At 59.8% G+C, this 23,074-nt stretch overlaps 1 protein-coding gene across 7 annotated transcripts in view; it reads right to left on the reverse strand.

Moving 5' to 3' along the window:
- Positions 1–22,676, reverse strand: part of CACNA1G (calcium voltage-gated channel subunit alpha1 G) — a 61,944-nt gene extending 39,268 nt beyond the window's left edge. For all 7 annotated transcript variants that reach the window (XM_045836225.1, XM_045836226.1, XM_045836222.1 and 4 more), the window contains exons 1-9: positions 22,224–22,676; positions 15,126–15,237; positions 14,832–14,965; positions 14,390–14,487; positions 12,106–12,265; positions 11,339–11,639; positions 11,122–11,214; positions 8,042–8,825; positions 5,723–6,099 (exon numbers count right to left, since the gene is read on the reverse strand). In XM_045836225.1, the coding sequence (XP_045692181.1) occupies positions 5,723–6,099; positions 8,042–8,825; positions 11,122–11,214; positions 11,339–11,639; positions 12,106–12,265; positions 14,390–14,487; positions 14,832–14,965; positions 15,126–15,237; positions 22,224–22,465 (2,301 nt within the window). In that variant the 5' untranslated portion in view covers positions 22,466–22,676. The remainder of the gene's footprint in view (positions 1–5,722; positions 6,100–8,041; positions 8,826–11,121; positions 11,215–11,338; positions 11,640–12,105; positions 12,266–14,389; positions 14,488–14,831; positions 14,966–15,125; positions 15,238–22,223) is intronic.
- Between the last annotated feature and the right edge of the window lie 398 nt (positions 22,677–23,074).

Consider the following 23,074-nt stretch of genomic DNA (forward strand, 5'->3'; position numbering starts at 1 on the left):
CCCTCCCCCAACCCAGCCTGCACCTAATGGAATCTCAGGCTTCCTTCAACTCTGCTCAGACACCTCAGGGTGGGGGTGGGAGGCACCATGATGGTCCTTTCAGAGCCCCCCACCCCCCGTGCATTTCCAGGCCGGGCTTCTGGAATTCGCCCTAACCCTTCCACCTAGATCTCTGGGCTCCTAGCCCTAGCTGCTGCCAACCCCATTTATCTTTCGAGGCCCATCTCAATAGCCGCTTCCTTCATGAAGCCCTTCCTACCCCCCCACCTGGGTGCAAGCACAGCTCTCTGTCCCCGGAAGCCTCCCTTACCACATTCGGCATCATCGTCCCTGAAGCAGAATGACTTTTCCACCAGAACCAAAGTTTCGGGGTGCTTCTGGCTCTGCCCTCACCTCTGCCATTCTATTATTCTACTCTAGGGTGCTGTGCACAGGAGGTGCTCCCAAGTTTGTGGAATTGGGGGAGCTGAGAGCCGGAGGATGCCTGAAGGAAAGTGAGCACCCCTTCAGCTGGCCATCTCCACAACAGCACCCTCCTTCCCACCTATGGCACGATCCTTTGAAAGCCGGGGGCCTGGGCATCTGTAAAAGGATCAGCCCCCCCAAGACCTACGAGGACCCCAGCCCCAGCTTCTCAGCCAGGGCTCCTCTGCCTGGAGGCAAAGGACCCCTGGGAGGTCCGAGGATTGAGTTTGGAGTGGAAGGTGTCCATAAAACCCCTCATTCACTAAAGCCATCATTGGGGTGTCTATGCATGCATGTGTTTTCTGGGGAAAGGGCCCCCACCTTTCAGCAGAACCCAAAAGGAGTCTGTGAATCCTCTCAAAAGTTAAGACCCACCACATCTGGGCTCGCCCCCACCTCCACCCCCAGCGTCCTTCGCCTTGAACAGCCGACCTCACTCAATTATAAATAGCAACCCTCTCTGGGCACGTATGTGGAGTGACAGGATGGGCCCAGAGTCGGAGCAACGAGCAGAGTCATCACCAGCCCCGTCCTCTCCCGGCCTCAGAGGCCACCATCTCTGGACGCTCCCTCTCTCTCCTCCGCAGCCTCGAGACGACTGAGACACGTGTCCTTCCCCTTCTGCATGCGCTCGTCTGTCCTCTAGAATACGAGGTTAGCCCCGACCCTCAGCAATCCAGAGCCAGGAAGGGGACAATTAGGAAGCTCCTGTGTCCCCAAGACCTCCTTGGCACCCCCAGCCTCTTGGAGTGGCCTCGCCCCAGTGCAGACCCAGACAGAGACAGGTTCTGAGAGACACTTCTCTTCTGAGCTCCGGCCACCTGCCAGATAAGTACCAGGATGTCCTGTGGGCATCTTGTACGCATCGTCCTCCAGCCCAAGCCTGCTCAAGCCCCAGTGCACCCACCCCAAGCAGAAATCTGGGTGCGATTCATGCTGCCTCCTCTCCCCAAGGACCCCACTGGTGTTGATCCAGCCACCTGCCAGTCTCCCGGCCCTCTCCTCTCCATCCCAGGGGCAGGGATGGATGAACTGCCCGAACCACTGCAGCAGCCCTCGCGTTGGTCTCCTGCCTCCTGTCCCCGCCCCTCCCTTCCATTCCCCGAGTGACTCCCACAAACACAAACCTCCACGAACGGTGACCTGCTTAAACCCTCTGTTAGAAACCCACCACCTTCACGATAACATCCAAACTCCATCTTTGCCTCTCAGGATCTGGCCCTGAGTTTTTTCCAGGCTCATCTCTTACCATTTGCCCATTCCAGCCCTTACCCAGTGCCGCGAACTCCTTATAAACCTCTCCATTTTGGTGCCTGGTGCCCCTGGCCCTCCCCAACACTGTGCCCTCCCCTCCCCCTTCACCACTACATCTCACTCTTCCTTCAAACTCAGCTCCAAGGTCATGTCCTGCATGGAGCCCTCCCAGAATCCTTTCCCCAGCCTGAGTCACGGGTTGCGCCTCTGTGCATCCCTCTCCAAGCTCGCACTAATCAAGCAAATGTGACTATTTACTTGTTGGTGACCCTTTGAGAGGAAGGAGGAGGAGCCTTAGGCCCAGCAGTGTGCCGGAGCTGTCTCGCACCGGCTGGAGGGGACCAGTCGTGCACATCTCTTCCCAGATCTCCTCTCAGTGACATCACAGTGGGAGCTTAAAACTAGCCGAGGTGGGAGCATTTACACCACGGTAATTGGCAAACGCTATGAACACCACAAATCAGGATTTCTTTTTCTTTTTCTTTCTTAAGGGCTGGTTGTTAACCATTTATCAGGATGCCACTGCTTGGGCCCAACCCTGACACACAGGAAATGTGTGTGCAATGGATGGATGGATGGATGGATGGATGGGAAATTCACGGAAGTTCCTTGCTCCACGTACTGCCCCCTAGTGGATGGGGCACACATATGCTCACCCTCCTCCATCAGATCATATTCTTGCTCCCTCCTCAGTGTCCTATGTCCTTATCATCCTCACCAGTCCCCTCTGGACAAACCAGTCCTGCCAGTTCCCCATCAGCTGGTGGGTTGAGTGGATGGGAAAGAGGACAGTGTGGATAGCACGGGGCCTCCCTTGGGGGGAAGGGGTATGACAACATGGCTGCTTCCTCCGCCAAGATGTTGGTGGAGAGGGGCGGGAGGGGCATCACCGTCCCCGGGGCGGGGGCGGGAACCGAACGATGGGTGCGGTGGGGTGGGTGACAGTGGAGAGGACGGGTGTGGGAGGGAAGAGAGCTGGCTCCTCCCCCAGGGAAGCCCCAGTAACCGCCTCTCCAGCGCCCCCCAGCCTGATCGATAGATACTGGGATCGATGGACACAATTGCCTCATTAAGGGCTCTGCAGGGAAGCCATGAGCCTCTGTCAGCATCTGCTGCCGCTCTCCCTGCTGTCGCTCTCAGTGGTCTCCCTCAACTGGCTCCACCATCCTCCTCCTCCTCGGGTTGGCAGGCTCCACCTCAGGGTGCCTCCCCGTGCCCGCCCCGCCTGCCCCCGCCTGCCCCCGTCTGCCGTCCGTATCTGGGCCTTGGCCTCTGTCTTCGGCTCTCACTCTGCATCTCTGCCTCTGTCTCACGTCTCTGTGCCCCCCTCCATGTCCGTCTCCTCCCCCGAGTCTCTATCACCCCCTCCTATCACCGCCCCTCTAGTCTCTGCCTTCCTGGCGTTACATCTGCCTCTCTCCCTCGGGGCTCCAGCTTGCCCTCTGTGGCCCTGTCTCTGCTTCCCCCTTTCCCTCTCTCCTCCGCCGTGTTTTCTGTCTCAATCTCTGTCTCTCTCCACGTCTCCATCTCCCCCTCTGTGTCTGTCCCTCAGCCCCCGTGTCTCCTCACTCCCCTGCTTGCCCCCCTCCGCCCCTCCCAGCAGCCTGCACAGGCTCCGGGGCCCAGATGGCGGGACGTTCACACCGCAGTGCCTGCAAGTGCAGGACCATGGCTGCTTCTGGGACTTCTCACCGCCCCCGCGGCCCCTGGGCCTGCTGGGCAGCAGTCAGTCATCTGCCTGGCCTGCTGGGGACTCCCACTCAACCCTACGGGGGCTCTCAGCAACCAGGTATTGGAACAAACTCCTCCCTGGAGCAGACTCAGTGCCACCACTGAGTGGGGACTCCCTGCCACTGAGGGCTCGGGGGGCCATCCCCTGCTTTCCTCATGAACTCTGGCAAGGAGATGTTGAGGTGCCCCCGACTGATCAGTTCTAATTTCTCACCTAGAGGATGTCCTTCCTGATGTCTCACTGAAAGCCCTCTTGCTGTGGCTTCATCTGCCCGCAGTTTCTGTGACTCAGCTTCTCTCTAGTGCAAAGCCTCCACCAAGAGCCTCCGGCTGGGTAGAAATGAATGGGCACACTGGCCCCCCATAAGAGACATTGAGTGGGTGACCCCTGGGCGACGGGCACTGACCACAGACAGATCTGGTGTGTCTGTGGAGGAGGCTGAGGTTCAGGCTTGGAGAGCCAGGGTAAAAGGAGGTTGGGGTTGCTACCCTCTGGGTCCCGGCAGCAGAAAACGCTGCCCCCACCAGCCTGGAATAGCAAAGCACCTCTCCCCGGGAGGCTGGCTGAGCGGGCGAGCGTCTACACCCCCACGCCCCAGGCGCCCAGACGCAACACGCCCATCACAGCGCCATACTCCCCACCTGCTGGCGCTGCAGCTGGCATCCTTCCTGCCCACCTTCCTGCCTCTCACCTCCACAGGGAGGGAATCCGGCAGAGACGGCTGGCGGGCGGGGCGGGCGCTGAGGCAAGAGGAAGGGGTGCCAGCATGGTGTAATGGTGGTGGGGAGGGGCAGGGGGTTGGGCATACCGGCCGGACAGGGTAACTGGGGTACGAGCCGAGTGCTCACAACACTGTGGGCAGAGGTCTGTGGGGGGAGGGAGAAGGCTTCCGATCTCCTGAGAAATGAACATCGAGTATCTACCCGGCCCCAGGTCCAGCAGCTCGGACCTACGCTCAACCCAGCCTCACCGTTGGTGGGGACCAAGCCTCAACCCAGGCCCCCACTTCCTCCCTCCCTGTGGGCCCCCGCAAGCCAGTCCCAGACCCTGCCTCACAGTCGCCCTACCCTTCCCACCATGCAGGCGTCCCATCCACTCCTCCGGCCCTTACGTGCCTCTACCCACAGTCAGGGGAGCCGGGCAAGCACACAGCCTTGGTGCCACACCAGGAAAGGTCAGGGTCTCGTGACCCAGTTCCCTCCCTGAGCCCCAGGAAGGTGAGGACACCTAGGAGAGAAGGGCACAGAAGGGCCTGTGGACGGACGGCAGCACCTGCCTGCTGCCCCCTCCCTTTCCAAGAATCAGCCAAGGGGGTGACCTGGCCATGGGGCCACACTGGAGGGAAGGGCTGCCTTCCAGAAGGAACAACATGGAGGAGGCAGTTAAACTTGGTTGTGGTGCCCCATGGGGCTTGCAGCCACCCCAGTCAGTGTGAGGGGTGGGGGTCAGTGGGTCCCCCAGGCCACCCCTTCTGTCTTTGCTCAGCTCTGAGGGTGAGGGCAGCCTCCCCTCCTGAGCCCAGGTCCCGCTGCTGGCCGCCGTCACCCCACAAAACAAGCCTGCTCCCTCTTCCACATGAGAGCCCTTCAAATATTTGAAGGCAGCTCGCCGGTCCCTGCTGAGCCTCCTCTTCTTCCGACTAAACATCCTGGTTCTTAGAACAATTCCTCAAATGCAGTGGTTTCAAGTCCCCTCGCCGTGCTGGGCACTCTCACGCACCCAGCGCCCTGCTCAGAGCAAGGCTCGCAGCACGCAGGCCAGGCCAGGCCAGGAGCCGAGAGCCTCGGCTCCACCCCAGCGCAGCCGCCAGCCCTCCACTCCTCACCCCTACCTGCACAGCCCCCTTCTGCCTCCAGTCCATCATGACCCTAATGATGGAGTCAGGTGCGTGCTAAAGGATCTCCCAACACCTCCCCTTATCTTCTCCAAAGACCCAAATCTCTTCCAGGGACTTGTCCCTCCAAAGAGGCCTTGCCCACATCTGATGCACATCACTCATTCACACCCTTCAAAGCCTGACTCCTCCGGGGAGCCTTTCCCGGCGGAGCACGCCCAGCCCAGGCACTGCCCCTGCCTTGGACAATTTCCACACTCAGAGATGCATGACATTCACTGGGTTGCACCCTCTGAAAGAGCTCACGTGCTGCCGCGTCTCCCTCCTGGCCTCTCTGCCATGCAGGCCCGCAGCGTGGAGAGGAAGCCAAAGCCAGGGGGCAGGACGGGAGGAGGCGGCGGGGGGCCCCAGCCCCGGGGGCCGCGCCCTCGCCCTACCTGCTCGTGGTACTCGATGCCCATGCTGAGCGTGTTGACCAGGATGGCGATCATGATCCCCCGACCAAAGTACTTGCTGTCCACAATCTTCCGGAAGGTGTCACAGACCAGCCTCCAGAAGGCCAGCGCAGAGTTGGGCTCCACGTCCGGCCCCAGACTCCGCCGCCGTCGACTATGGGGGTCCCGGAGGTCGCTGTGCTGGGCATCCTGTGTGAACTCATAAACCGCCTCGCTGTCTGAGTCGGGCATCTCGTGGCCAGCGAGCTCCACCTCCCCTGCCCCAGCCCGGGCACAGTACGGGCAGCTGTCCGGGCCACAGGCTCCACTGTCTGCCTTCAAGCAAGGGCTGGAGATCTTGCAAGAGCTTTGGCAGGCGCCTGGGACAGGAGGATAGAGGTTAGATGCTCCGGCATTTCTTAGCTGAGGCGGCCCTTCCCTCTGAGGGTGGGTAAAATGAGTGGGGGAACGTAGGGTGATTCCAAATGGTGGGGGTGCTGACTGCCCTGCAACGTGGGCAGTCTGAGCACAGATTGCCCTCCAACACCAGGAGCGCCCTACTGACAGCCTCTGCTTTCCTCGGGTCAGACCTTGACATCCTCTGAGGTCCTGGGCAGCTTTGATGTCCAGGAACCTTCAGCAAGGAACTTAGATCACCTCTCCACCCCAGGGAAGCCAGCCCTGCATGGACACTGCTCTGAGTAGCGTTTTTCAAAGAACCTTTAAGACACACACACGTGCTCGCACACACACACATACACACCAGGTGCACACACATGTATACAAGGTAGACACTTCATGTACATAAACACATACACTGTGTATTACACATATTATTTGCATACCACACATTATGCACAACCAAACACACATGTACACAGAGAATGCACCTACACCAGGCATGGGCACACATGGGCACCACACAATGCATATGTACCAGGCACGGGTACACGTGGGCATGCGTATACACCAGACAAGAGCATCACTCCTGTGCGCGCGCACATGTGCCTGTACACATCAAACACACATGTGTGCGCACACACATGGATACCAGACACGTGCAAGCACGCACACACACACTGGACAGCTTCTTGCAGGCATGCACACACCCCAGGCTGTGCATTCGCATGCACATAGTGACCGATCTTCAGATGTCAATGGCCATTTAAATCCAGCTTCGGTCATCCAATACGAGAGCTGAAAGGTGCCTCAGAAAGCACCCAGGAAAAGCAGGTACAAAAGGGCACCGAGCTGAGGGGCCCAGCCACTGGCATCCAACTCTGCTTCCCCTTCCGACTGCACACAGGAGGGCGTCCACAAGAACCCACGGACGGTGACGGTCCCAGCCTTGCCTTTTACACAGGAGGGAGCCGAAACGTGCCTGCATGTGTGTGTGCAGCCAGCCCCCGTCACGTGGCGCGGTAGCGGGAAAGCTGGCACCGGAGCCCTTCGCACTGTGTTCTGTGATAGCACCTTCCTGTCCCAGCCCACGTTCCCACGTAACGTCCCACAAATACACCTTCTCCCACGTGCCAAATCCTTCCTGAAACACAGGCCCTGGGCTGTGACGACAGTGAGTCTGTCTGTAGAAGCGGGCCCGCCCCCCTGCCTGCCTGGGGACACCCACAGGCAGCGAGCACCTCACTTCCTCTGACAGTGGGTGTTCTACTCATCTGACTACCAGCCCCCTGAGGGCTTGCAGCACCAGGCCCCAAGTCCCTGTGGGCAGGAAAGGAAACTCATGCTCTCGAGTCTGCTCAGTGTGGGGCACGGAGCTGGCCACAGTCACACCGCATCTCCCCTCCGAGCCTTGCAGCAAGGGGGTCTCCACAGAGCATGGGTCTCAGAGCCTGCTGGTCCTGGGCCCACCCTCGCCAATGGCATGAGCTTGGGCAAGTCATGCAAGCTCTCCAAGCCTCCATTTTCTCATCAGAAAAATGGGGTCAGTAAGAAGGGTTATTTATCACCTCAACTGTTTGGAGGGGCTCAAAGGATTCTGCCTGCAAAGCATGTGGCAGGCACATAGCAACTGGGCAGCAACTGTTAGGTATCACTGCAAACAGCGCGGAGCAGAGCATGGAGCAGGTGCTTATCACATGATGGTTATCATTATTATTACAATGTGGGAATTCTAATTCCCATTTTAACGGGTGAGAACATTAGGGCTCAAAGAAGCCACAAGACTGACTGACAGGCCCAAGGCTGTGAGTGGCAGAGTGGGGATCCGAGCCCAGTCCTTCTGACTGCAGACCCCGGTCCCTTCTGGGATGCCACCCAGCCCTGGGGCGAGAGGCACAAACAGGCCCCTTCCCAGGTTCTCACCTGTACTCTGTGTCTCTAGCAGCTTGTGCATGGAGCTGTAGCGCTCAGGTGGGATGTTGAGGCTGGTGAGGGTGGGGGGTCCAGAGGTGGGGGCCACCTCCATGAGTGCCTTCTCCTTCAGCATCTCTGGTGGAGGGCTGGTGTGCACAGTGGGGTACACCTTTCCGCTGCTCACAGTCCTGCCCGATGCCTCAGATGGAGACCGGGGAGGGGGCGCCTGGCAGCGGAGTGGCTCCAGGTGGCAGTCAGCATGGTAGAAGCTGTGCACAGCCTCGGCGGCCCCCGGAGAGCCCCCGGGGAGGGCGGGTGTCGAGGGTGGTGGCAGCATGAGCCGGCGGGACCCGTTGGCATCCCTATCCTGGATCTCCGGGCTGGCCCGGGGGCCCCGCAGCGTCCCGTTGCCCAGGTGGTAGTGGTGGTGGTGGTGGTGGTGGTGGTGCACCAGGTGATGGACGGACGGGCGGCGGTGGGAGCGGGAACAGCTGCCGCCGGGCGGGGGCTCCTGGGCCCCAAGGGCTGCGGGACTGCTCAGCAGCCCGGCCCGCACGCCCACCGCCCGGGAGACCTGGGCCAGCCTGCGGGCTGCTTTACGAAGGATGTACACCAGGTACTTGAGCAGCTCTTCGTAGCAGCTGCCCGGCTCCGAGAAGCTGGCCAGGGTGCTGGCGTTGGACAGGAATCGCACGCGCTGCTCCCGCATCAGCTGGCTCTCCCGCTGCTTGGTCTCCGAGAACTGTGTGGCGATCACCACCAGGCACAGGTTGATCATGAAGAAGGAGCCCACCTGTTGGGGTGGGGACAGCAAGAGGAGACGTCCTGAAGAAAAGGGAATGACAGTGCCAGCCACCGGGGGCTAAGCACTTCCTTTATGCCGGGGGCTGGGCTCCATAACTGTCCAAGCATTGTCTTATTTTATTCTCATGACGACCTCAAGAGGCGACACTTCTGTTATTTTCATCTAACAGGGGAGGAACTTGAGGCTCAGAGGGATTGAAGAACTTGCCCAAGTTCATTCAGCTGATGCATGGCAGAGCTGAGACTCGAACCAAGCTCTGTGGTGTGCCAAGGCATTCCTATGGACCCCGATGCTACCGTGCAAGGGTCTCCCAGGGTGCCTGCCCCTAAACACGCCCACCCACAGACTCTGAACGCCCAGTAGGAGTAGAGGAGGCTGCCCGATGCCTCAGATGGAGACCGGGGAAGTTCCAGAAGTCTTGGAACTTCTGAGCTGGAAACCAATGCAATCTTGGGGACAAGAGGTTTCCACATTGGGTTGAGCCCTTTGAGACGCTGGCGAAAAGCCTTGTTCACTGGCCTCCTGCTTCCAGTCCCAGTTCTAATCGTGTGACCTTGAGTGAGAAACCCTTCACTGTGGGGTCTCACTCAGGACCCTCATGTCTGTATCCCTCTTCCCTACGCCTCTCCTCTCCCCTAACTGGCTGATGGGCTGGACCCTGAGCCCAGCAGACCAGCCACCGGCCACTGGGACTTGCCCACACCGCTCCATCCCCATCTCCATGCCCCAGGTTCCTCGGGATTCTGGGAGAGCTGTTCTTGGACAATAATCCGAAATGAAGGAAATGAATATTTATGGTGACAAAGCAATTTTTTCTAGATTGTGTCCTAGTAATTATGATAATTAGCTTTGCTAGTGTGATTCCAGAGAGCTGTTTGGAAAGATTTGTCTGGGGGTGTGTGGGAAGGTGGAAACCAGGCCCCTCACCTCCCTAGTGCTTCCTTCCCCCTCCCCCAAGCCCAGCAGCCGAGTGAAAAAACCAGGCTTCCTAGAAGCACTGGCGTTGTCACCTCAGGTGTTGGTGGGGGTGGGAGCAGGCCCCCAGCCTGGCCTCTCTGCCACCAGGGATGCGGCAGGAGCAGGGCGGGGTGGCCGGGAGGACTCGTCCTTTCTCAGGGCCCAGCCACCGCCTCTCGCTCACGCAGGGAGCTGCCTTATTCTGCCTCCTCCTCTCTGGAGCTTGTCCTAAATCCTGAGCAAATCTTAATCTCCCTCTCTCAGTGTCTGGTATCTGTCTGTCTGTCTGGCTCAGTCACCGGCCTCTTGATGACGTGGGGAAAGGACTGGGCTTGACGCCTATAGCCTGAGGTTGAGTCCTCAGCTCCAGCCACTTAGTTAGCCCGGTGACCAAGCCCTCTGAAGTTTGGAGTTCTCGTTTAGGAGCTGGGGCCCCAAGCCCTGCACGCCGCCCCCAGGGACTACGAAGGCTCGGCAGGCAGCAGCTGTCACCGCACGCAGCAGGAGCAACACCCCACCCAGCACGATTACCCCACCGCCCAGGCAAGGCCCACCACGGGGTCAGGCAAAGGAGGAAACGCTGGTCTCCTCGTCTGTGAAGGGGAGAGGATAACAAGAACGTGGTAGGGAGTAAACGGGCCAGCACAGAAAAAACGCTGAAAGCAGGGGCTGGCGCATAGTAGGTGCTCAATACATATTAGCTATAAGTAGTAGCAATTAAACTGTTACACGACGAATGGTGGTGATTTCAACTATTACATGCTGCTCCTTCTGCCTCTGCCTTGTGCCCTCATTAAGTCCTGGAACTTCTGAGCTGGAAGGAACAAGAGATCACGCAGTGTTTCCCAACACCGAGTGATGGGAACCTGGGGCGGAGCAACGCCTTGCAGGATGTTTCAGGATGTTTACCACCTCCCGCCTGCTCCTCAGCCAAGTGCCAACAGTGCTTGCCTAGTCCCAGTACGAAACAAGACCAACCTTGGCCACTTTCAAAGGTGGTATCTTTTGAAAGTGGCCAAGGTTGGTCTTCACCCCCTGGGGTGAAAAGCACCCATTTTACTAATGAAGAAACAGAGGTCCAGGGTGGGGCTGGGGGTCTCCTGGGAATGACTTGCCCAAGGTTGTAAGTGGTGGTAAGTGACAGAGCTGGGTGACCTTGTATTTCCTCCTGACTGCCCTTGACAGCTGCTCTCTCTGGGTGTGTGTCTTAATGGGACTTGTCCTGAGAGCTAGAATGTCACACTGAGCAAGCTTTCCCCTCTCTGGACTTCCCCGACCCATTTCCCCAGGATCCCCCATCCCCTCGAGGGCCTGAGGAATCACTCACGATGATGAGGAGGATGAAGTAGATGAAGTTGTAGAAGGAATGAGCATCCATCACAAAGTACATGATGTCGACCCAGCCCTCCAGCGTGATGACCTGGGGAGGCGGCAGAGGGTCAGGCTGACTCTGGGCCCCCTACGGTCTCCTGCAGTCTCCTCCAGGGGTCCTGCGCCCACCCCACCCTGTCCGGGGGAATCTCCCGACACCCAGGCCACCCCACCTGGAAGATGGCGATCCAGGCATAGCCGATGTTGTCGAAGTTGATGGCGCCCTTGAAGGGGTTGTGCTCCCCCGCGGAGCAGTTGGTGTAGTACTGGTTCCAGTTGACGCAGGTGGTGTTGCTGGAGCTGTTGTAGGACTCATAGTCCAGGCCGCAGGGCGGGCCGCCGCCCCCTTCCCCGCGCAGGGTGGGCACGCTCCTGCAGGAGCGCATGCCGTTCTCCCGAGGCTGGGAGCAGATGAAGGGGTTCTCGTCCTCATTCTCGGTCTGGTAGTAGCGCTCCAGGTCCACACTCAGGGGGCTGTGGAGGGGACAAGGATGAGGCGGGGGGCGGGTTGTCCAGGGGGAAGACCCAGGAAGGAAGGGCCGGGTGAGGGCATGGAGGCATGCAGGCCAAGCTCCTGGCAGGTGCGGGGATCTGTGGGTGTGGACGGGGAGTGTGAGGACTGAGTGGGAGACTCCAGAGTGGGGATGCTGGAAGGTTACATCCTAGAGTGGTGGTTGTCCAACGGGCTGCACATCAGGCTCACCCAGGAGCTTAGCAATCTCCCCGGGCCCAGGCTGACCCCCCAAACCAATGAAATCAGAATCTGGTGGGGGTGAGACCAAGGCCTCAAAAATTTCTTAAGCTCCCCAAGTGACTTCCATGTGTAAGGTTGAGAACCAGACATGCCATTCATATGAGAACACATATGTCAGCTGCCAACAGGGACCGAGGGCGCTCCCAGCCCCACGACCCCTCCCAGGTCGCCCCCAGCGACACTCACAGGCTGAAGTTCTCGGGCAGGAAGCACCGGTTCCGAAGCAGCCCTGCCCACAGCTGGACGCCCACGATGCCAAAGATGAAGAAGACGAAGAAGCAGAGCAGCAGGACGTTACCCAGCATGGGCAGTGTGTCCAGCAGCAGCGTGACAAGGATGCGCATGCCTGTGGGGGGCAGAAGCCACGCTGGGGGTGCCAGGCTGGCCAGGCTAGGCCGGCCGCCACGGGCCTGGCAGAGCTCCCGGAAGGGGCCCACCAGAGAGGGCCCCCCTGAGGCTAAGACGACTGGGCTCACGCTGGAGGGCAGATCAACCGACACCTCTCACTCGCAGGCAGCCCTTGGCAGCCACCGACCCTTCCAGCAATCTCTCTTGGCGCTCCCACGTGAACAGCGTGCGGCACCACCAAGGGCGAGTGAGCCAGGGCAGTCACAGTTTCCAAAGCACCCTCCTGCACGGCACCCCACCGAGCATCATCACGGCACAGGGGCGCCCCCAGTTTACAGAGGAGCACTGAGGCGCAGAGAACCGACGTGACGTGTCCAGGATCGAGGAGCAGCTAAATGTAGGCTACCATGCTTTCTGCTCCCAAATCCCACCTCACACACCCCCCTGCCGGTCCTATTCCTGTTCTCACCAGACACAGTCAGCTGACCTTTCTAAGTTATTGCCACCACAGTCATTGGGGAAACTGAGGCAGAGAACTCCAGGAGGGACTTAGCAGGTAGGCATCTCATTTGATGGCCCCTAGTAAGGCCAAGATGTCTTATGCTCCACTGTGGTTCTCAGCTCCTGCCCCGGGTCTACTTTCCGTGTGGTCCAGATCCCCACACCAGGACCTGAGGGGACACAGGCTCTCTTCTCAGGTGGCCATCAGTGAACAACACCCACCCCAGGGAAAGCCACCCCCTGCCCCCAGCCACCCAACTTGTCCTGTTGGAGAAGCTGCCAAGCTGCCCTCCCTTACCACTCCAGGTCTAGGACCAACCAGCCCGCAGGTCTGAACCAGCCCCCAGGCCACCGAGCCCTTGTCAAACTCACGGGTCTCTAATGGCTGGTTTTGACTCCCAAAGTGCTGCTCACCACCCCCTGCCCCCTCCAGGGAAAAAGCTTCTAAGTGGCAGCTAATTGGTAGCTAATTGGCTTGGTGACTGCAACCGCCCTGTTCCTGCCCCTTGCAGCCCAGGGCTCTCAAGTCAGTCCCTCTCCCCCTCCTCCAGCCCCATCCCCCCTCGGCTCCTCGGTGCTCCGACTGAGATCAATTCCTCAGGGTTTGCATTAAGGGAATTAACACTGGCGGTTAGACAGAAGCCTATAAATCTGCCAGCCATCACCTGGGGCCCGAGAGGAGGCGAAGGCATGCGTCCTCTGGAGGGCCTGTTAACACCAGCACACCCCACAGCTGGGGGTACACTGAGCAGCTCTGCCCACCCAGAGGCAGCTGCATCTCTCTGACACACACACACACACACACACACACACACACACGCACACATACACACAGCAAAGGGGGCTGCTGCTACACCAGGCACAGAACCCCTGAACCTGCTCCCCCACCCCACCCCACTCCTGGGACTGCAGCAGAGACCAGGTGCAGTTGTGTAGGTTGGGGAGCTGCAAAGGGGGCCTGAGCACGGGTGGGGGGCAGGACGTGTGGGGAGCTAGAGCTGCCAAAGCTTCATTGGCTCGGGAAACCAATGCGGTCTAATTTAGATAATGGTCCCGGCAGTCAGTTGCTGCAATGGGTTGGAAGGGGGTGGGAATGAAGACGGGGATATAGGCGGGAGGGTGAGGCATGGAGTGGCCTTGTCTTCGGAGAAGTCATGCTTCGTGTGGCCAGTGCGGTCTCACCAGTGAGAACAAGATTGCGGGGTGGTGGGGGCTGTTCCGGCTAGAAAAGGCCACGGCACCTTGCACCCACGCCTGGTGCCATCCTCTCTGCCTCGCTCCTCCCACCTCTGTGCCAGGGGAGCAGGTGGTCATCTAGCTGAAGAAGGGCTCATCTGAGACATTTCTGAGACTCTTCCCCCAAGTCAGGCTAAAACAAGGACAGAGGGTCTTTCCAGGTAATTCTCACAGTGCTCTGGCCAGGGGTAGGGGCTCCATTGAGCTCCAGTGAACCTGGGTCCCCACTGAGCCCTTCCCGGATGGGGTCGGCCTCGGAGCGAGCACTGGGCCCTGATGAGGCCTGTGAGTGGTCAGGAGGTGGGGGTGAGGCCTGAGACTTCCACATTTCCTCTTGGGACTCTGCGTCCGGGGTCTGAGGGCTGAGGGTGGAGGGGTCACTCACTGGGCACCCGGTTGATGGCCCTGAGCGGCCGCAGCACACGGACTGTCCTGACAGCAGAGAAGCTCACGTTTTGCAGGTCCAGCGAGTACTCCAGCATCCTGCAGGGAGGGGCCCAAAGGGAGGCCCTTTGAGTCTGAGGCCGCGGTGGGGGTCAAAAGAGGTCAATGAGGAATCCTGCTGCAGAGGGGCAGCACAGCCTCTGACTCCTCCCCCTCCTCCACCCAGGGACCCTGCAGAGGGAGGGAGTGGATGGACAGGCCATGGATTCAGAGAAGCGCAGGCCAGAGCGCTGCAGGCAGGACGGCCTTGGACCCTTACTGGACAGCCAGATGGAAAGCGGTGCTGCAGGTGGGCTGGGGGCGGGGCTCAGGCCTAGGACTCTGGCCCTGGGGACGGGACTGATCTGGTCCATTTCTTGCCCACATCCAGCCCAGGCTCTCACCCTGCAATAACGATGAAAAAGTCCAGCCGGTTCCAAGTGTCTCCCAGGTAACACTTTTTCCCAAAGATGCCCAAGGCTACCATCTTCACCACCATCTCCACGGCGAAGAAGGCAAAGATGAAGTCATCAAAGGCCTGATGTGGGGATGAGAGGCTGCTGAAACTGGGAAGGGGGCGGGGGAGCGTGCCCCACCCCCACCCCCACCAGTGGGGTCAGGGCCTCTCGCAGAGAAGGGGTCAGGGTTATTAAGATCAGGAGCTTCCTCCTTTCTCCCCACCACACACACACACTCACTTGCAGGATCCGGCAGCGCTGGGAGTCACAGGCGATGTCCTCACATGGCCGGAACATGCCCAGAGTCACACAGTTGAGAAGGATGACCAACATGCTGATCCGCTCAAACCAGGTAAATAGGTGGTCAAGGAAACAGCTGGCCGGGGCTGGAGCTGAGCCCGTGCCCCCGAGCCCCACCCCAGTGCCTCCTGCTTCTTGACCTCCCAAACCCATCGGACAGGTGCACTGGGAAGGCCCTGCCCCTGCCCCACCTTGGCCCTCTCACCCCTCTGGACCCAGCTTCCTCATCTGCAAAGTAAGAAAAGCCGCAAATACCCTGACTATTTACACAAGGCATTTGGGGAATAGAATCGATCACACTTATGGAAATGCCAGACACCAAGAGTTTGCTGCTGAATATGAATCCTATTCTCCCTACCTCCCCGGGAAGATGTGAGAAGCAAAGGAGATAATGTATGTGAACGTGCGACACAAAACTGAAGTCGGAGTGTGTCTGCCTTACAGTTTACCAAGCACTTTCACACCACGCCACATTTGGTGCTCACCACAGCCCCACAAAGGATCTGGGGTAGATCATTTTCTCCCCAGACCCAAGGAGACTGAGGCTCAGAGCGCCAAAGGCACGTGCTGAAGGTCACAAGAGAAGCCGGAATGAAACAGGTTCCCAAGCCTCTGATCTGGGAGAGCTGCTTCTGTAGCTGCTCAGGCAGGCGGGGCAGAGGCGGCCATGGCCATGCTGGCACCAGACAGACAGGCACACGCAGACACGAGGGCCCACAGCTCCACCACAGCACCAGAGCCCACGGCTGCCTCTCCCACCACCAGCCCCCTGGCCTCTCAAAGACCTCAGACGGGCTCGAGACACGGTCGCACGTTTACATAATGAGAACCCACCACACACTACGCCTTGTAGTTAGACACAAGCCCCCAGCCTGTGCCGAGTGGACAGTGCCCTGCACACACCGACCAGGCCACCTTCACACCTGCCAGTGGCTTCCCATAAAGCCCCAGCCCAGACCAACTAAAATAGACTCTGTTCTGCAGCAATCAGCAGAGAGAGGGCTTTCTACATCCTGAGTCTTTTCACGTAGCAGACTTTATTAAGGGGCTCACTTCCAGCCCACCAACAGGAGAATGTGCAAAATGGCCTCTGGACCTTAGAAGGTTCTGGGCACCAGACTCAGAGCTAAGTGACGCTGGGGTCTGGGGAAAGAAGACCTCAGGGATGGGATGGAGGGAGGGAGGGTGTCGTGGCAGCTCACAGGTGACCTGTCACGCCAGACACAGTGGGGTGGAGAGGGCCCAGAGGAGAGGGGAGCTTCCTGTCGTAGCCCCACTTCTGGAGGGAGAAGCCTTTGACCAAGGACCCAGCTCCCTTCTTCCCAGCTGACCCCGGCCACACCCCATCTCCTCCTGGACCCTCAGACCAGGCCCCCCACCAGGAGCCCGCGACTCCCTGGATCCATCCATAGCCCTCCCACTCCTCCTTTGTCGCCCAGGCCCTTTTCCCTCAGACTCACGTCACTTCCCACCATCGGGTACCCAACCACCCCAAGGCAATTTCCCTAACCTCCACCTCCTCACAAAAATAAAAGTTAAAAAAAAAGTCCCAGGTTTTGGGGGTAAGCAGATGGGAGTGGGAAATCCAGAGTGCTCTGTTTCCATGGAGCCGTTTTTCTGAGTGGGGCCGGAGCCCAGTGGATCTCTCCCCAGAGTGGGGGTCAGCCAGGAGTCACCCTGGAAAAAGGGGGCCAGGGAGGGAGCTCCCCTGGGGCCGTCATCTGGAAAAGGCAGGACACAACCACTCTCGAAACTGGCCTGCTTTCCCCAAGCTAGCCCCCTCCTCTCCCCTGCAGGGAAGGGACCCATGCGAGCAGCTGTCTCTGTACAGGGGAGGGCAGAGAGTTCTCCTGGGGACACCTGTTCGAACCCCTCTAAGGGTGGCGATTCCTCCCGGCCGTTCTGCGCACCCATCTCACCTCCTTTGCTGAGGCAGGGGCACCCTGACACACCTCACATCCCCTACAAAGTTAGAGTAGTGCTGGCACATAGAAAGAATTAATTAATTAATTAATTAATTAATGAGTCAATCAATTAATCAATCTCCCTGCCTAGAAGCCAGATGCAACTCCCCATTTATGTTTTCCTGCCTCATTCGCCTTAATATTGATAGCCAAGGCAGGAGTAAGGAGGAGGAGGTGCAGAAGTGACACCATGGGGGAGCTGTCCCTCCCGGCCACATGTGCTCACGCTGGGGCTTCTCATGGCCAGAGCCTCCTCCAAACAACCCCACCTCCATCTCTTAACCACAGAAGCCTCTTCTCAGGGGCCCCTTTGGCAATCCAGCTCACTCCCGGCTCCATCCTCCTTCTCACTACTTCTCTCCTTTCCCTACAGGTCAACAGACACAGACAGTGAAAACACCAAGGCGCAGAAAAATTGGGGACAATCTGAATGGAGAGATAATTAATGGGGTGGGGGTCTTTCACCCTTCTCAGGTTAGGGCTTGTTTCCTTGGGAACATAGCTGAATGTCACTGTGTGATGTTCCTCTGTTGCCATAACAACAGGAGGATGTGTCACCAGGTGGTGTGGATTTGTTGCCATGGTAATTAAAAGGACCCCTCACACATGAACTCCCCTTACTCAAGCTGCTGTCTAGTCCTCAAGCAGGGAAGAAGCAGGGAGACCCACAGGTTATCAGGTTGGGGGGGGAACCATGTGACAAATCTCCATGGCAACCAAGGGAACGGGGGACACTGGTTGCCATAGTGACTATAAGAGACCTGTGCAGTCACGTGTCTACTGTTGCTATGGTGACTGTCCAGGCTGGAGTGGATCCCAAAGGGGGAGGTGGGTAGGAGAGGGAGGATCTTTCTTTTCCACACAACCCACCACCAAAAGCAGAGAAAAAGGAAATGGCAGGGCAAGGGACCCCGCTTGCACCCCTCCTCCTCCCTCCAGGAGCGAGAACTAGAGCATGTTATCTGTACAACTGTGTCCTCTCCGTGGGGCTTTATCTGGAGCCCTTGCCTAGCCTGGCAGCCAGGGGAGAGGGAGGTGGGAGAGGAGGGAGGAGGGCTGGGGCTCCTCCAGAGGCACAGGGGCACCAAACAGGGCAAGACTGAGAAGAGAAACAGGCCCTGCAGCTGCCCTGTTCCCCACCAGGAACATGCGAAGCTGAAACGGGGGAGCACTGAGGAGCACACGGGCCTGGACCCAGGAATCCTGGCCTCCTGGCAGTTGGTGGGAAGCGGGGTGCTGTTCTCACCCACGCTGTGGAGGGGCTGGTGTCCAGGGGACCCAGCGTTCCCCGGGCCGGGGTGGGCTCTAGGGGCTCAACAGCGAGGCTCCTGCCGGAAAGGCAGAAAGGGGGATTCCCTAGCCGAGCCCCCACTCCCACACGCCTGTTTCCCAGTGGTCTCCTGCCACCAGCTCCAGCGTGTGGGTGTGTGGGGAGAGAGGTTTCCAGCTGAACTGCAAACTGAAGCCTGAAGAAAGGCAGCCGGCCCCACCCAGAGACAGAGACGTGAGACAGAGACACAAGAGAGCCGGCCTGCTGGAATCTTTGGAGAGGAAATAGGCCAGAAATCTGATTCAAATGTCTGTGACTGTGTGTGTGCATGTCTGCGTGTGTGAGCATTTGTGTCTGTCGCCATCCTGGCTGAGGCAGGCAGGGTGGGGTGAGGGCTGGGGCGGGAGCAGGCAAGGGGTGAGGGGTGTGCGGTGGGGGTGATCCCAGGAATGACTCCAACTGGCACTACGGGTGATGGGGAGTCCCCCAAAAGTGCTGTGGAGTAGCGTGAGTGTGTGGCTCAGAAGGAATGTGGGCCTGGGGATGGAAAGAGTGCCAGGGGGTTCTCTGGCCCCCCACCCCCAAGTCCTATGCACTTCCCCAGCCCCCTCCGGGGAACCCTGGGTTCGAAAACTGGGGGAAGGCATTGGCGCGGAGACAGAAAGAACACCCCCCATTTCCTCTGAGGACCAAAATGGAGGTCTCTCCCTAGGTAAGAGAAACAGGCACACTTGAGGCACTGGGACAGGGGCAAGGAAAGCTCCAGAAATTCCAGGTACCCCCTCCTCTCCAGACGCACACACTCAGACACACACAGTGACGCAGTCACACGCACGCACACTCACTTCTGGAAGCCATTAGGGTTCCTGCCCGTTCAGGCCTTCCCCTTCTCCTCCCCCAACTCCTGGCAGGCTCCCCTCTCTCCCTCTGGCCCCCCCCCTCCCCCTCTCCCTCTCAGCATCCCAAATGCCAGCCTGTGATTTCCAAATGAGAAAAAGCTGTGCTGGGCTCCGAGCTTGGAGAAACTCCTACACAAACTTCCAGATGTGACACAACAGCCGGAGAGGGAAAGCTCAGGATCTCCTTCCCGGGAGGGGAGACGCACTCCCTCACACTTGGAGAAACACAGACGGGAACGTCCACCACACTTCCCCCGTAACCTGGTGGGCCGGGGTGGGGGGCCCTCGGACTCTAAGTTTACTGTCTGGAAGTCTCCCCAGTACCAAAACATGAACTCCCCAGCCCCTCCTCGTTGTGCTGCCCTCCTTCCCTCCCCAACACACACACACACACACCTCTTTCTACCTAGGTCTAGATCTCCTCTCTAGGAAACCTGGTCTCGTAAAGAAGCTAAGAGAGGAGGAGACCTGAAAGGAACGCCAAGAAGAGTCTCACTAGCTTCAGTTAGTTGGGGGGAGGTGTCCTTAGGTCCCTCAGGCTCAGAGGTGCGGAGAAGAACCTTGTGGAATCAGGGAAGCTTTTCAGAAACCAGAAAGACAGCCAGGGGAACACTGAGGCCCAGAGTCACCTCAGAGCCCCTCTGGCAGTAAAAACACAGGTTTCCCTTAACACTCGGGTGCAATGGCGTGGCGGGAGCACACCTAGGAAGCCGCCTGGCCAGGAAATTGTCCTCACCCCATCCTCAGCCAGCCTAGCCTAAGGGGCTTGTCCAGACCTAGTGATGCCATGCCCCACACCCCAACTCCCACCCCAGAGGAAAGCTTGCTCCCCCTCCCCCAAGGTGAGCACTGGGCTCCTACCTCCCTTCTCATCCCAGCCCTGTCCACTTGCCCCCTCCGAGAACGCCTCCAGGAGGAAACCTGCCCAGGTCGCCCACTAGCACCTGGAGTTAGGGCAGGGGGGAAATGCTAGCCAAGAAAGAGGTCAGGTTTTTGTGGAGGGGGAGGGAAATGGGAGACATCCCTCCACCTGCCCTGGACCCCTGAGGAGGGGCTGGTGCTTTTTCTCATTCATGGAGAAGGTGGGTAGTTAAGGGTGGAGAGGAGGAATGCCAGGGCGCATCCTTCTCAGAGACGTTTGCTCCCCATCTCCATCTCTGCCAGTGAGAAAGGGGCCTGGGGGCAGGGGGTGGAGGCGGGCAAAGAGTCAGAGCCAAGATGAGCCTATTCAGCAGGTCTAGACCTCTGAGGCCCCCACCTCTCTCTTCCTGCAGCTCGGAGAGAAAGGAAGAAGGGACAGGGGACAGAGAGAGGGTGCGATGAGGGGAGCTTGCTAAAGACCCACCGGGTGTACAGGATGGGGGTTGGGGGACCCGAGCTCACATTCCTGCTTTGCGCACTGGCGGCAGCAGAGCTGCAGAGAGTGAGGGCAGCACCAAGCTTCCCCCACCCCCCGACTTCCCCAAAGCAGAGTCCGGGCTGGGCTCTCAGGGGCTGCAAGGGAGACCCGCAGTCTCCCACCCTGGGTCTAGAAGAGCCCCCGCGCTGGGAGGAAGGAGCCAGGAGAAGCTGTCAAGACCTGGGATGGCAGTGCACCCTCAACCCTTTCCTTCCGGCAGTGGTGGGACCCCGCCCCGGAGCAAGGAGCCTGGCATTAGTCAAGCGTCGCTTTGTGCTAGTGGCTTAGCAGGAGAGGCCGTGGGCATGAGGGGGCTGGGGTCACCCATACCACTCCAAACTGGGCAGAGGCTAGGTAGGGGGCAGTGCTAAATCTATCGCCCTGGAATTCAGGGCTTGCCTTCCCCGAATGCGTCCAAGGAGTAGACACTGGGGTGGTGGACCCGAGTCCTCCTTACTGAACTGGCCTACTGTCTCAACGTTCCCCCCTCCCCCCACCCGCCCCAGTACTTTCTTGAAGGGCTGTGGTCTCCCATACCTGCTCTGTGATCCAGCTGGAGCACTCTTTATTTGCAAAAGGGCATGGGTAACTTAAACCGGCTTAATCCCATCCCCCACTTGCCAAAGCTCTAGCCACGGTCTTTCCCTCCACGAGAGAGAAAAAAAAATCTAGCACAAAACTCCCAACCCAACCTTAAGCAGCCCGCATTAAATGAATTGTGGAGAAGGGAGGCACTCTGGCACCCGACTCCGGCCGAGAGGGTCCCTGCTCCGGCTCTGGGGGCAGACAGCTCCCCTCCGCCACATCTTGTTCTCATTCTGCGCCCCTGACATCAGCCGCCGCCGGAATCTCCTTGTTGTGCCTCCAACCCGCGGGGGGCGGAGGGGGGTTAGGACCTGGTCCCCGCGCCGCCCCCAACATTTCCTTCTGGGTCAGTAAAAAAAATCCTCTGCCTCAACGACCAGGTGTGGGGGTGTTTGGGGGGGGGGGGTCAGACCCCGGAATCCGCAGCAAACTTTGGAGCGGGGGCAAAAGGGAAACCCGGGAGATTGCGGTTCCCCCTCCCCCGTCCCCGCAGCTTCCTCCCCACCCCACCCCCCAAACTCGGAAACCAAACCCAGCTCGCTAACCAGCGGCGGGCGGAGTAGAGATCCCAGGCTCCCGAAGCTACCCACATCTGGAGGATGACGACCCTCCCCTGCCCACATCTGGAAAGCATCCAGCTGCAAACCGACGGGGCACGTCTCCTCTCTTTTCCTGGCCTGGATCCCAGCCCCCTAAGGAGAACTGAGGTGCGTGGACCGAGGTGGGGTTCGCCGGGGTGTCTGCCAAACCTGCTCGCGTCTCTGCTCCCGCTCTGACACCCCCTCCCCTCCTTAACAGCCCCCCTCGCGTTTTGCCACCTTCCAGGCTCACTGTTCCGACTCACCTGGCTTTGGGTCCCCTCCGGCGGTGCGGCCCGCCCCCCTGCGGACCCCTAGACTGGCCGTCGTGCCCCGAGGATATGGATTACAGACGGTGCGGAGACACCAGCTCCGCGGGCGGCTGTCCTGGCTCAAGTAGAAGAAGACCACCGGGGCCAGCGCCGGGTACGGCAGCCCCTCTGCCTCGGAGTCCGCGCTGCCCGGGTCCTTTTCCGCCGACCCCGGCCCCGGCCGGCCCCCAGCCCCCGACAGGTCGTTGAGCCGCATGAAGCTCCGGGGCTGTCCTGACTCCTCGGCGCCCGCTCCATCCTCCTCCTCGTCCATCCTCTGGCCAACCGGGGCCCCGGGCGGTCTCGAGAGGGGTGAGCGGCGCCCCTCAGAGAAGGTGTCCTCACGCAACCGGGGGGCCCCGGAGGGGGCTCATCTGGGGGGCTCTAGAGCGCAGGCTGAGGCCCCGGGAGGGCCAGTTCAGCCCAGCTCCCCCAGCCCGCAGGGGCATGCTGCCCGCGGGGCGCCGGGTCTCAGGCAAGCACCTTCCCGGCGCGAGTCCCGCTTCCCCCAGGGCCCCTGGGGCCCCCTGGGCCAGCCGGCCGGCTCCCCCTCACTTTGTTCCGGCTTCTTTGCTTCGCGCCTAGGCTCCGGTCGCCCGATTCGGCGCTACCTTCGGCGAAGCCGCCCCGAAAGGGGAAGAGAGAAGAGGGGCGGAGGGCGGGGGTCCGGGGAGGGACGCCCCCTCTTCCCGCGCCGCAACTGGAGCAGGATCTAAGGGGTCAGCATCGTCCCGGCTCCACGCCAAAGACGGCGGGGGGAGGGGAGGAGGGATCTCTTTGGGGGTGGGTTTGGAGGGGGTGGGGGCCGGCTCCTTCCTCCGCCCCGCGGCGGGCTCACGGTCCGGGAGGGGCGGGGAGACCGTGGGGGGCAGTCCCGGGCGGG

This window comes from Phyllostomus hastatus, unplaced genomic scaffold, assembly GCF_019186645.2.
Source record: "Phyllostomus hastatus isolate PE091 unplaced genomic scaffold, TTU_PhHast_1.1 phas_contig_210, whole genome shotgun sequence".
NCBI lineage: Eukaryota > Metazoa > Chordata > Mammalia > Chiroptera > Phyllostomidae > Phyllostomus > Phyllostomus hastatus.